Here is a 13,453-nt window from a genome sequence, read left to right as displayed (position 1 = left end):
GATATCTATACACGTTAAAGTACTCTATAAAACAGTATAGAGCCACTTCACTTTAGGGTTACTTTTTATGCCGTACCATTAAAAAAGATACAATCTGTGTTTACCTTTGCACAAATGGATAAAGCATTTAAAAATTAAATTAACAGGATAGAGACTAGATTTTATGTTAGAAATTTCAACATAAATACCGATAGAACTCACATTACAAACTACAAGGCAGCACAATGTTACAAAATGTTATCCGGGTTCACACAGAGTTACTGTTCCATTTTCCACACGCTGGGATTAATATCGGTAAGGTGAATTCAAACACATTTGTTGGCGGTGGACTGAATAGTATTTATCGTTGGTTGGTTTAATTTATTATTAATCTGTAATATTTTAGTTGCAAAGCTGACGTGTTTCAAGAACAGAAGTTCTTCCTAGTTTTTGAGTTTCCAGAGATCTCAGGGAATCACGTTCCTTATAAAACAATATTCTCAAAGGAAAAGAATAACTGTATCAGTATTCTACAATCTGTATAAAAATGCTCTGGTCTTCTGCAACCCATCCTCCCCCAAGTGATACAGATCATCAGTGTTATCACAAGAAATCAGTTGAACTTACTCGTCTAAGTCAGGAGCATTCCTCTGCCTTGGTACTTTCTAGATTAGGTTCAATAAACCATGGTGTGGTGTGCAGCATATTAACTGAAACAGTCATCAGGGTTACACATCATCAACTGTAAGTGGCTTCTGCAAAACTACGAATAAATGACCCTACGGTTCCCGTAGGTGTCACATTACCCGAGAAACCTCATTTGACTTCACATTATCACTGTTTCATCCTTAGGAAAGCAGGAGTGGAATGTTTATCATGGCAAAGGATGTAATGCTGCTATTTGGGTGGACTGTTGGACAATTAATTGTTCTAGGTTGTTTTCACGATTTTTTAAAAGTCTTTTCAGGTGCTGGTTGAAAAACATTTACAACTGGCACTCGGTAAATGATGTGCTATACTGAAAACACTTGACATATTTTAGTACTTTTATCATTCTCATGAATAAGGCACAAAATGCACAGATTCAGGTAAACTCACATGTAATATTTACAGTATATTGTCATTACCTGCATGACTTAAAAGAAAATTCTCATATAACACAACATAGACAACATGATTGCACCACTGTTCGGTTTTCAGAGACTCTCTCTGTTAGGCCAATTAGAAATCCTTTCACATCTCCTTCTTTTGTCTTCTGTTTTGTTTTGTTCTTTGATCTTGGGGGTAGGAGGAGTTAAAGGAAGAGAAATTATACTACACAGGAGAAACCAAACAACATCAAAATAAAACCTTATTAGTGTGTCCAAGGTTAAATACAGTGAGTCAGGTTTGGATTCACAGTGGACAGGTAAATTTTACTACTGAATACTGGTTGATAAATCAAGGATACCTCTTAACATCTCTATCTCCTTAAGCTGGCAAGACTGTAATAGAAGTTTTAATGAATAGCAGCACAAAATTACTTAGAACTCTTACATTCTGGCATTGGGGACCATGTGAGTCAAGTGAATCATTTTGATGGTCAAATCAGCCTTGATTTTATTTGTTTCTTTTCTCAAAGCTGAACCCAATGGACTGCTGTGGGAAGAAGTTATTGTCTCTTGTTCAGTCATGCTCAATGTAAACAAGTCCATAGCACAAAAAGATGCAATGGGCACCAAAACAAATCCTAGTGGGTAGAGAACACACACACACTCACACACACATATGCACAAACGCACGCACACACACGCACACGCACCACAGTTCATTGGTGGCATGAAAAAAATGCCACACTTGAAAAAAATGCTACAGTTTGGGTCAAAGACTGAATTTTTAGCAAATCGTTTGGTAATCTACAAGTTCGTTTCTTTGAGACATTACCATTGTTTTTTGACATTTGTGCAAGAGGCAAGGTGAATGCATACAATTAAAATGTTCACATTTAATGGGAAGACCACACACAATGGTAGTCTAAGTTGAACCCATTTTCAAGTATTTGCTCACAGATTCTTCTGAGTACTGTATCGGCTCTCTCTACTGGTGGGGTAGCCCCTGGGAGCTACACATCTCGTTAGCTTCAAACAAAAGAAATGGAATGACCAGCACCTTCCTTTGTTTTCGGGCAAGTACACAGAAGCTTTGCTGTTGTAGCTACATGTGGCAAGTTCTGATGTTGCCAAAGTTAGAAAGAGTTTCTTTGGCCACTTGGTTCTCTTAAAATACAAGGGAGTCTCTTATCTTAAGGTACCCTTACAACATCATCCTCTCAACAACATGGACAGGATAAAGCCACACGGAGAATAGCACACTTGAGGCCTAGTAAGTGTATTTGTTCAGTGGTCTGACAGACGTGGTTTGAGGAACAAATGAAGGCTTTGGTGGCACATCAGGTTTTAAGGACGGTGTCCTCTTTAGTCCCGTCCTAGGAAGGGTGCCATTACTTATATAGCTGCTCTGTCTGGAGAGGGAAGGCTGCAGATGAACACTCACTGGCGTGCCCTGAATATAGTCCACCTTAGCCCCAGTGGGGGTGGGCATGTACCCTCCACGGTTCATACTAGGCTGTCTAGACAACAAAACACCATTTGGTGAGTTTAAGTTTTTAGGCATTGCAGATATAGAGTGCCTCTGCGAGGAATTTTTGTGATAACCCCTTTGTCTTTCCAGAGACGTCATTGGGACTCCAGGAGTGGTGGGGACGTCCACTCGCTTGGTTGGGCTGTTTCTGGGGAGAGTTGAAGGAGGAGAGTATAGTGATGCCTCCCGGTTAGGGACCTTGGGTGGGACCTCAGACATAGGTCCCACAGGATCCAGCATTAGGGTCTGGTGGGCCATCTGGATATCTCCCATGATGGCTTTGGGGTTGCTGTTTGGGTCACTTAGATGCTTCAGGAGATCATTGAGGGTATTTCTGGAATCCACAGAACGCCGGTGATCTCTTTTACTGGATGACTTGGTAAGTGGGTGGTCAATGTTTTGAAGCTTCTTTTCAGCTTTGTGAGCATTGGAGTTTGAGAAAGACGTGTTGTAGTCATGAGTAGCATTAGGAAGAACAATGGCACTGGGGATATGCCCGTGACTTAATGGGGAATGGGGTGGTGGACTAGAAGGGAAAAACTGTGGGGTTTCTTTCCTTGAAGCCCCATGGCCATGGGCCTTGTCTGAGTGGCTCTTCATGGCCTGCAGGGTCTTCTGGTGAAGCACAGGTGTAGACTCAGGCGTGGGGAGAGCAGCCAGTTCGGGAGGTTGGCCCCGATGGTCCATCACCATGGATTTAGTATCTCCGTTGGGAGGCAACTCTTTCCGACTGGTCAGCAGGTTACTGTACAATTTGGGAGAATCGATATTCTGTTGATATTCCTTGACCGGGCTGTCAAAGAGACCATTCAGTTTGGCAAAACTTCCACTGGAGTCTGTGCACGACTGGGCAGATTCTGCATCTTTATGAATCTTTCTGTTTTTCCGAACAAACAGGTCACGATAGCAGTATACTGCCACACCTGCAATGAACGCACCCAAAACAAAAGCGGCAAAGACACAGGTGATGAGGACATTCATGTGGACCATCTGGTTGGACTCTCCCGACTGGACCTCCCATCGCACACCTGCAACAGACACGCAGAGACAGAGTCTGAGTGAGCTGCTTCTTTCCAACGATATGAGCCAGCAAATGGCTTCCATTGAGCCAATACTACCTTCTCATGGTCCATATGCTTAGCCTGGAGGGTCAGGGAGACTCTCAAATTCTCATCTATATATTTTTCTTGAGTCATGATCCCCAGAGACATATACGATTGCTGCAAATGCCAGGATAACTCTGATCTCCCACTGATCCGTATGCATGTGTGTTTTTCCCCAAAATCCCTTCTAAGTAGTTGTTATCTAACATTCAAAATTTTAAGAGTTTGGGGGTCTAAAAATTAGGGTTAGAAAGTACGTATTTTCTAAATGGCCAATTTAGAAATGCTTCGAAGTGTTTTGTCTCATGATTTTCTCCTAATTTGTAAGTCAGGATTACTGGGCAACTGCTGGAATTAGCAAAATGTATGGGTTGGCATAAATGTAGATTATGCTAAAATAAGTATGCTAAAATAACTATGCTATCTTAACTAGAAAAGACACACAACTGGTTCACAAACAAAAAGCGCCTGCTTGGTCGTTGCTAGCTACAAATACGGACTTCCATGTTTGCTTTGATCTTTTTTTCATTCCATCTTGGAGTGAATTACTCTTGAATTGCTTGCTATGAAAGAAATCCAGAGAGTCTAGAGAAGTATAATATGTAGCAGTTAAGTGATATTATCCAATTGTCTTGAGATATTTAAGAAATATTTAAGTTAGACTAGAAGAAGAGTGGATTAGTTTGTAATTGTTGGGATTTTTAATGCAACCACAGACATCTAACAGTCAGTCAAAGAAATGTTAGTTCAAGAGGTATCCAAGTCTGTTACATGCTGTAAGCACTGCTATCCCAGGATAAGGTTAAATCAGAGTAATTTTGAAGATTCTGTTGCTTTAGGTTAGTACTAAGGCCTCTGAACATTAGTTGCTTTTAATCAATGTTCGGGATTATGGAATTCAGCGGCACTCGGAAAGACAAAGAAAGAAAAGTAGAAGGAAATGATACTACTGAAGGAAACAAAACAGAAAGAATGATTATAAAACTGTTTACAATGAAAACGTGTAAAACCCAAATCAACAGACGTAAATCATAAATGACAATGGACTGGCATAAAAACTGATTGGAAACCTGATACCGTAGTTTGCTAAAAGCACCAAAGAAGAGATTTTTTTTTTTTTTCCCCAGAATAATATGTCTACGAAGCTAGCTCACCAGGCAGCTGTTTTATAACTGCTTCTATTAAGGGCTGAAAGTGATAGTTATGGACAAGTGCTCTGTTATGTTTTATTGCTTGTGACATTCAAGCAACTCACTAGCGCCTTGCATATCCTTTTCATATTGCATATGGAATTGAAGCTAAACAGAAGGCTGGGAAAGGCTATTAGACGAAACATCTGATACCAGGATATTTGCAATTAATGAGTTTGGTGTTTTGATGTTGTTGGGGTGCTCCTGGAAATTCTCTGACACTGAGCAGCCTCTCAGCGTCTTCAGGCAGAAACCAACACAGACTAGATTGTCTGAGGGGCCATCTTCTCAACCCTTTCTTTCACGGCTTTCCACCTCTTTGGTCTGTGAAGGGACGCACTCCATACAAGCACAGAAACCAGAGTGAGGGCAGCCAGGGGAGGTGGCGTGAATAACAGCAGAGCTGTGTCAGTCCACCCCCGGGAAACCCTACATCCACCAGCTTCTCAGAGATATCAGGAATCAGGTTTCCACTCAGCAAGAGATGAGTTCCCTGGTGAGGCCTTACCCTTTGGGATACCTGATAAAGGATCAGTAAAATCAGAAGTGTTTGGGTCATCTTGAACTACAAATTTCCGGGAGCTCGTCAGTTTAGGTCTCCAGGTATCAATCACTTTAGGTGTAATTTCTGGGATACTTGCCATTGTGGTAACAGATGATGAAGATACCTCCATGTCTGTGGTGGCAAACAGATTTTTATTAACGCGGGTAGTGCTGATAGATTTCTCTGATCTGTTGCATTTTTAAGTAAAGTTTCAATCAATTTTATGAGAAAGCCTGTTCTAGGATTTCATAAAAAAAACACATTCAAAGACTATACGAAACCTCTTCCTTGCAAGGGAAAAAGAAAAACTAAAAATTAACCATAAAGACAAATTAAGCGGATTTCAAAACTAGAGACACTGAAAACGCTCCTACCGAAGCCCCTATGTGATGAATGACCCTCGTGGAAAAGGTAATAATACAAATCCCAAAGATGAGCTGCTACTTCCTCGTCTTTTTGTGAGAAGGGATCAGTTCATTTCTTTTTGTGTCTATGTCTAAAAGCATTGTCCTGGACGGTTGGAGACGGTGGATCCTTCACTGGGGAACCTACAGGGTAACTTCGTCAGGAAACACCTGCGGGAACACTTGACTTCTGACCCACTGGAGCAGGTTGTTGTGTGTCTACCACGGACCTCCCGTCCGTCTGTGCAGTGAGGCCTCCCACCATCCGCGGTAAAGCACCGAAGCAGGGAGGAACCTCACCTGGGCTTTTCAACATGCTCAGGGAATTTCTTCCAAAGAATTAGCAGCAACTCATGCAAAAGAAATGGCATTTATAAACTGAATAAGGATGCGCTGATACATAAGATCTGGCATCCTTTTCTCCCTTTTGAGGAATGAAACTGCTGTGAGCTTTAGAAGCAGCAGGAGGACCGGAAGGAACTGAACCTCTTAGCACGTGTGTTACTGATTTCCACAAAGTAGATTTTCCCTCAGAATGTAAGCATACGGTTTTAGGTTAAAATTCTGGAGACCCCCGTTCAGACTGGTGCAATGGTCGCAGATGAAGACTCCAAAACAGATACAGACAGACGGGCATGGAGAGCCCACTGAACACCTTCATACATCAGATACCAGCTTCATTCAACGGGAGCCTTCTGCACACCACCGAGACCACAACATTCAAAGATTCCCGGGCTCACTGCAAACCATTCAAAAAAAGATGTCTAAAATGTATAAATACACATTTTGGGGAAATGTGTATTTGTTTACTAGGCCTTAGGAGAGGTGAGGAGAGAAGGGGGAAACAATGAAATTCTGCCATCCATTCAGTATAGATGGCCAGAGGGAGCATCCACAATGCACAGGGGTGAGAGTGAAGAAAAGCTTGGGTGGGCGGGCGTGCAGCTGGAATGCAGTCTACGTGAATCCATTTGATTTTTCTTACGGGATGTGCCTTGGTCAATGATGAACTGTTAACATGCTACACAGGGGTGGAGTGCTGAGTAAGAAAAAGTCTTTCAGTACCATTGGTGGGATTATGAGTCAAAGCAGAAACATGAAAGGCTGCCAAACTGCGCAAAAGGAGGGGAGAAGGGGCTGAAAATGCTGAACTGAAGGAAAGAAAAGGTTGTTAATTCAAAAAAATTAAAAAAAACTAACCAGATGTTGGACCGCCAAATATTTTGTAATCTGGTGTAGTTGAAGTAGGCAAAATTTCTAAAAGAATTAAAGGAACAAGTAATCAGTAAAAAGTAACCAAAAGAAAGCAAAATTTATGAATTCCAATTAACTAAAAAAGTCAAAAGAAAAGACTATAAATTAAAAGATTAACCTACTGGTTAGACTACCTTTCTCTAGATTTTCTACAAAATTGTAAACGGTGAAGGGAAAAAAAAAAAAAAAGTAAGATTCTTCTCTAACGCATCCCCATGACCAAACAGCTCAGCTTTTGCGAAGTTTAAGTTAAATGCTAGGTGGTATGTGTCCTGAGCCATTAAAAGGCTGATTGTAAAATAATGTTCACGTGCAAATGTGGTCAAAAAGAACTGCCAGAAGGAGAAGGAAGATCCGGGCTTACCATGGCAGTCCCCTAGGTGGGCCGTGTTGCCGTATTCTGTGTCTTGTTCGTATCCTCCAGCGCTGTGGTTATGGAAAGCAAAGAAGTCTTCGGTTAACAGCCTTCATAGGGACACAAGTGACAACCAGAGCAGAACCAAGAACACAGACCGATTAGTAAGAATGGGCGGAGAGAAAAAAATGGACATTTCAACACAGCTTGCTAAAACGAGTATTTCTTCTTTCAACATCTGGCCACTAGAATGTTTAAGAGAGGAGAGAGAATTGTTTGTTCTCTCCATCCATTTCCCTCAGGTATTATCCTGTCTACAATCTCCCTTCCTTATTACAGCCCCAGATCTGATCTTTTCTTTTCTCTTTTCTTTTTTACTTCTCCCATATCAAAAAAAGAAAAGAGAGGAAGAAAAGAACAAAAGTAGTATTACTGGAATTCTTCTTAAATGTCTAGCTCTAGAGACCCCAGAGAAGACAGAGGCAGCTCTCCGAAGATCCTGGCTAATGTGACAGAGCATACTTACAGCATCCCTGGGGTCACTCTGCCACAGGTGCCCTGGCTTAACCAGCCACAGTACGGGTCCCGAGATGCAACACAAGACCTGTATAAAAACCAAACAGAATGGAACTTGGATTTTCTCATCATCAAAGGTCATGACGCTGCAAGACCCATGGTAAGGAAAGAAACATCAGCTTACTTTTTACAGGATCCGTAACGCTCACAGCGACTGAGGGGGAGGCGAATAACGCAGCTGGAGAATGCCACATACACAGCGTGATGGTCTTTATCCAACTGTAATGAGATGACCTTTCTGTCCTCCTCATTCTCAGCATTACACCTGTATTTGGGGATACATTTGAAGCCCTATGTTTAGGAAGTCGAAAGCTACACAAAATATGCAAGGCAAGTGGGGTTTGGCTTTGCAATTACTAAGAGCTGGGAGATCCTGAGGGATATTCTCAGTAGCAAACCAGTTAAGTACATAGTTTCGGAAGTAATAATTCTGTGTTTGATCTTCTGCTACTCTGCAGAATTGGTTAAACTTCAGGTTGGACAAAGAGTTGTTTTTTGGTTTTTTTTTTTTAAGCTTGCTTTCTTGTTCTGGTGACGGAAGGGAACTGTGTTTGTGAAGACCACTTTAGACCAAAGGGAAAGAAAAAGGCCAGGGTTTGAATGCACTTAAATCTTGCTGGGCTAGATGTTTCTGATCTCTTTTTAGTCTCCTTTGCTCCATTTCTCTCACCTACTTGTTGTTTGTTTTAATGGTCCAGTTATCTTTTGTATCAGTGGTTGGAAGACTTGTATTGTGAGCGTGGGCATGTGCATACTTGCAACCAACTGTCTGCTGCAGGCAGCGGCCGAAAATAAACCTGCGGGGCATCAGGGGTGGCTACTAACACGTTATCACTGCCCATAGGTGGAATAAATGAGGGCTGAATTATTTTTAAACTAATCCACTGCCCACCATCCTAGCCCTAGTGGACTCAGGAAAAACAACAAACTCAGGATTTATTTCACTAAGGAAAGACAAAACAAAACCAAACACTAATATGCCCAACCACTGCTAATTTCTGGGGCGCAAAGGAAATTACTAGATGAAATACACGCCGGAAAGTTTCGAGCCGTGCTGAAAAGCCTTCTCGTAAAATACACCTACTTTGCATGGTTGTATGCTTCAATCTCTTCCAGCAATACACTGTCATTCAAAGAGAAAGGACTGGTCTTTGCCAAAACTTTAAGCACCACGCCAGCTTCAGAGCCAACAAAGAGGACTGTGTAGTTCTGGTGGGGCCCAGCAGTGTGGTCGACGGCGATGGCCGTCAGTCTGTACCTGCCAGAGGAGGTAGGCCAAGTCAGAGGGGGGGGAACCAATGGGAAGAGAAGGTGTTAGAGGGGAGGGGCTGCTGTTCCAGCGGTATTACCTGATCCGGGTCTTTGTGAACCAGGGCTCCTCGGCAATGGGTGGGACGGCAGAGTCCATTAGCGGGTGGGATTTGATGAACGACAGGGTTTCATCAGGGAAATCGATGGAGGTTTTATAAGCTTCGGCAAGGCCATGCTTTGCACAACAGCCAGGCCTGAAAGGAAAACAGTGTGTTTTTCCCCCTCACAAACTGTATCTAAGGGAGACGTGTCCATTCTGAAAGAAGAGGCTGAGAAAGAAAGGAGAATGGGCAAAACCAGAGGAGTAGCGCTCTCTCCCTGCGCTCAGAAGGCTCTCCGCATTCACCCCCGCGGGGCTCAGTGGACTGGCTCTGTCTGCAGTGCCCCCTCCCCCCACCCCGGGGACCCCTTCCTGGCACGGGAGGTTGGTCCCCCTGCTCTCTGAGGATGGATGCTTCCAGTGACCAGAGGGTTTTGTTAAAGACAAAAACCACTTTCTGTCTTTTTTTTCTTTACCTTGGCTTCGGTACTTTGTCTTCGGGGACTGCTGTCCACACAGAATCTGGGGTTTTCTGTTCTTTAAACCGTCCTTTGAATACTTTTTCAATGTCATCCATGCTAAATGCACACACTGCAGACCCAGGAATGCTGCAAAGGGGGACAGCATCAGGGAAAGCATCCAACAACAGGAGGCCCACTCCTGGGTCCCAGAAGCATGCAAAGAACATCTTGAGAAGTGCCAGGGCTCGGTTCTCACCTGTTGAGCTGTGTGGTGAACACCCCGACCACAGTGGGGATGCCATTGATTTGTATGATGTCTGTAATAGACTGCAGAACATCAAAGTAGAAAAACGAATCTCCGGGGACAGAGCAGTTAAGCCGAGCCTTCAGAAATGAAGTCCAGTGTTTCTCCAGGACCCGCTGGGAGCCACCCATGTCATTTTTACAGATGCGGGCCACACGGGAATACACAGCCTGCCCAGGGGACGAGAGCAAAGCCACAGGGTTATGCGCAGGGAGGGGGAACGGAAAGGAAAAGTTGCTATTTAAGGGAGGGACACAAAAGTGCTAAAGATACGTCTGGCTCGAAAGAATCTAGCAATCTTCTCTCTAGGGATTTGTCCGGTAAGAAGATTTACCTGGGAGAAAAGAGGGCCATTTTCCTGTTCTGCCAAACGAGCTCCCCAAGAAGTAAGCTGTCGATCTGGCTGGGGGAATGCGAACCATCCCCACACTTGGTCTCCCACTTGGTCTCTTATATCGCTAATGAAATGTGCCATCCTTAAACTTGGCAAAACGAGGCTGCGATGCTTTAAAATTATACGGGCTTTTACTGAAGCCCTCAAAATTGAATAGGAGCCTCTACTTTCCATCCTGCCTTTTGATGCTGAGGGAGAACAAATGATCAACAGATTTCTAAAGCGTTAAAGAAGTATCCATAGCTCAAGGGTGCCTGTAGAACACTCTCGGCGGTGACAGAACAAACGAAACCATCTCAAGGCCTAAGGTTGCTATTCTCACGCTGGCCATTGTTCAGGTGTTTTCCAGCAATTATTCTCATGATAAGCAATTCACTTCTCTGCACTTGGCCCTAAATGCACTGAGTGCTGGAAACCACGCAAACAGCATAACTCTACCAAAGCGGGCTCAATTCCATGCAGTACAAGTCCAGGATACAAGTCAAGTGCATATACTTGCCTTGCCTAAATTATTATGTTCCACAGCAATTTCTCGAAAGAAGAAATAGACAAAGTTTCCATATTCTATGGCATGAAGAAAATGTGGCTCTGAAAGAGAAATCGAAAACAAACTGGTTCCTAAAGGATAGTTCAATTAGCACAAGACCCTGGCTGCTCGGCATGACTGACAGACGACACATAGCTACACACAAACTAGTGAGAACCCCAATATGCCAATGCACTCAAGGAGTCCCAGTATGGGTGTGTTGAAGCTTCAAGGAACCTACCGTCTTTCATGTCAGCTAATGGACTGTAAAAAGCCTATGGGAACTGAACTACAGCAAAGGTCTTTGTTTCAACAGATTTATTCATTAACCTATTTAACTAGGGAAGAAAACTTCTTACTTGGAGAATGAAAAATCTTGGTATCCAGACTCCAAAGAACAAAGTGGCTCTGCGGAGATGAACTAATTGATAATCAGTGCTAACTCTGGAGGATAGGTAGATGGGAGTGGACAAGGAACATTATGTGTATTCAGAGGTAGGCAAATTGGCACAGAGAAATGAGCTCTTTCTTTTTTGAGGTCAACTGGGATATAACCGTAGATGAATCTACTTTCTTGACATGGCAACTTATTTCCTCTTTCCTTGTCAATGCTCCCGCTTACAACCAAAGCAACTTGTACTTGCTCTAAATAAATAACATAAAGTCATGCACTGAGCCTCCTGATGCCATGGCTCCTGGTCCCATTTGGCCATCCCACTACCCTTGGCAATCCCACAACGCTGCTTTTCAAGGGTACCTTTTATCCATTTGGAATCATATTTTATTGTACGAAGGGCAGATCCATCACCCATGCTTCGATAAATAACAGCATCGCTGGCCAAGAAGTCAGCCACTGTGGCAGAATACAGCTTCCCATCTGAAACCAGAATTATAATTTGGGTAAAATAACCATAATTATCCTGTGGTGTGTTATCCTATGTAGTATGTTATACCTTTTGGAGTGCTTTCACCTGTTATCCCTATATATACAAATCGACCTAGACCTGATGCTCATAATCAACCTGTGACAGGTTGCCCCCTGGTATCACTTCATTTTACAGATTAAGGATCTAAGTATCAAAAAGCTAAGCCACTTATTCAGGGTCATTGACCTAGTTAACAACAGAGCCCAGTGTCAGAATACTTACAATATGCTCACTTTTAAATCCTCTTTTTTGGAAATTTTTTTCCTAGCTCCTAGACTATGAAACACCTATAACAAGGTAGCTACCCCACTTATGAGCTTTTTTCTTCCTTTAAATTCCCTTTTACCTTCAATGTCATTAATCATTTATATTCATTACACTAAAGGATCTTACCAGCAAAAAGGGCAACATTGGTTTGTCTGGCATCAAATGGGCATCTTGCCAGGCCACTAATTTCCTCCCCGTCATACTCTAAGGTATTCAACTATAAAAGAAAAATAAATAGCTGGTGTCACATCTGTTCAATGTACCTGTTTGAAGGCAATACTGCTTTATTTGTACCGAAATTCTATTTGAAGAATTTTGTCTTTATTCTTCCATAGCATTAGAGATAAATGGGTTATAGCAGAAAGGATTCAACTCTAACAGCATGACAGCGAAGAAAGAAAAGTTGATAAAAAAAGCACACCATATGAAATATACTCACCCTATAGTATCTACACATGGGATTAAATGCATTGGTACCACATACAAAAACCATCTCATCGTTTCTTGGAACAAATACTTTAATAAAGTTGTGGCATTCATCCTAAAGAAAGTAATAATTAAATTACTATTAGACATTCCATATGCTGACATTGTTGGGTGAAGCCCACATAAAGACTAACTCTGGCAGATAACTCGTCTGTTTTACTTACTTTATGTTTGCCTTTCATGGCACAGTTTTCTCGGTCCTGTTGTCTTGACCGCCATGTCAGTTTCTGTATTAACCAAGCAAAACCAAAGTTCGGTATTTTAAGTGAAACTTTTTGGGCGGGAGGGAGACATTATCCAAGTTCTGAGGGAATGCAAATAAATTTCACTTGCTCACCTTGCTCGGTATTACTTCTGTTTTGGGGATTTCATTCAAGTTTACTGTATAAACTTGATCCCTGTTGGAAACAAGGCAGTAAGTCATATCATGTGAATGCATAAAAGTGTTAAGCTGCTTCTTCTTATCTTATTTTTTACAGATCTGCCTTTATTGTATTTTGGAGATCATTTGGATTTTCTCTGTCTCCAACAAAGTCAACAAAGAGTACTTTTTAATTAGTGAGATGCTTTTATATATCACTGTGGTTAGGGAGCAAAGAAAGCTCTTCTCTTCAGGCATAGGTCAAATGGCTACTTGGTATTAGCATAGACATACTTCTAATATTTGCTTGAATAATTCCAAGTTAAAAAAGAATAAAGAAAGATTTTTTTTTC

General features: G+C 42.2%; 1 protein-coding gene across 1 annotated transcript in view; it reads right to left on the bottom strand.

Moving 5' to 3' along the window:
• Positions 1-2,119: 2,119 nt before the first annotated feature.
• The window catches only part of SEMA6D (semaphorin 6D), a 50,418-nt gene continuing 39,084 nt past the window's right edge, over positions 2,120-13,453 (bottom strand). The window contains exons 4-19 of the mRNA XM_044917804.1: positions 13,077-13,137; positions 12,904-12,966; positions 12,693-12,794; positions 12,380-12,470; positions 11,818-11,937; positions 11,034-11,122; positions 10,093-10,310; positions 9,852-9,983; positions 9,374-9,529; positions 9,109-9,282; positions 8,149-8,289; positions 7,975-8,052; positions 7,458-7,558; positions 7,040-7,096; positions 5,400-5,567; positions 2,120-3,626 (exon numbers count right to left, since the gene is read on the bottom strand). Of these exons, the coding sequence (XP_044773739.1) occupies positions 2,338-3,626; positions 5,400-5,567; positions 7,040-7,096; positions 7,458-7,558; positions 7,975-8,052; positions 8,149-8,289; positions 9,109-9,282; positions 9,374-9,529; positions 9,852-9,983; positions 10,093-10,310; positions 11,034-11,122; positions 11,818-11,937; positions 12,380-12,470; positions 12,693-12,794; positions 12,904-12,966; positions 13,077-13,137 (3,040 nt within the window). The 3' untranslated portion in view covers positions 2,120-2,337. The remainder of the gene's footprint in view (positions 3,627-5,399; positions 5,568-7,039; positions 7,097-7,457; positions 7,559-7,974; positions 8,053-8,148; positions 8,290-9,108; positions 9,283-9,373; positions 9,530-9,851; positions 9,984-10,092; positions 10,311-11,033; positions 11,123-11,817; positions 11,938-12,379; positions 12,471-12,692; positions 12,795-12,903; positions 12,967-13,076; positions 13,138-13,453) is intronic.

The sequence above is a fragment of the Neomonachus schauinslandi genome, chromosome 9 (genome assembly GCF_002201575.2).
Source record: "Neomonachus schauinslandi chromosome 9, ASM220157v2, whole genome shotgun sequence".
Taxonomy (NCBI): domain Eukaryota; kingdom Metazoa; phylum Chordata; class Mammalia; order Carnivora; family Phocidae; genus Neomonachus; species Neomonachus schauinslandi.
Note: the sequence above shows the minus strand (reverse complement) of the source record. Positions and strands in the feature narration are given on the sequence as shown.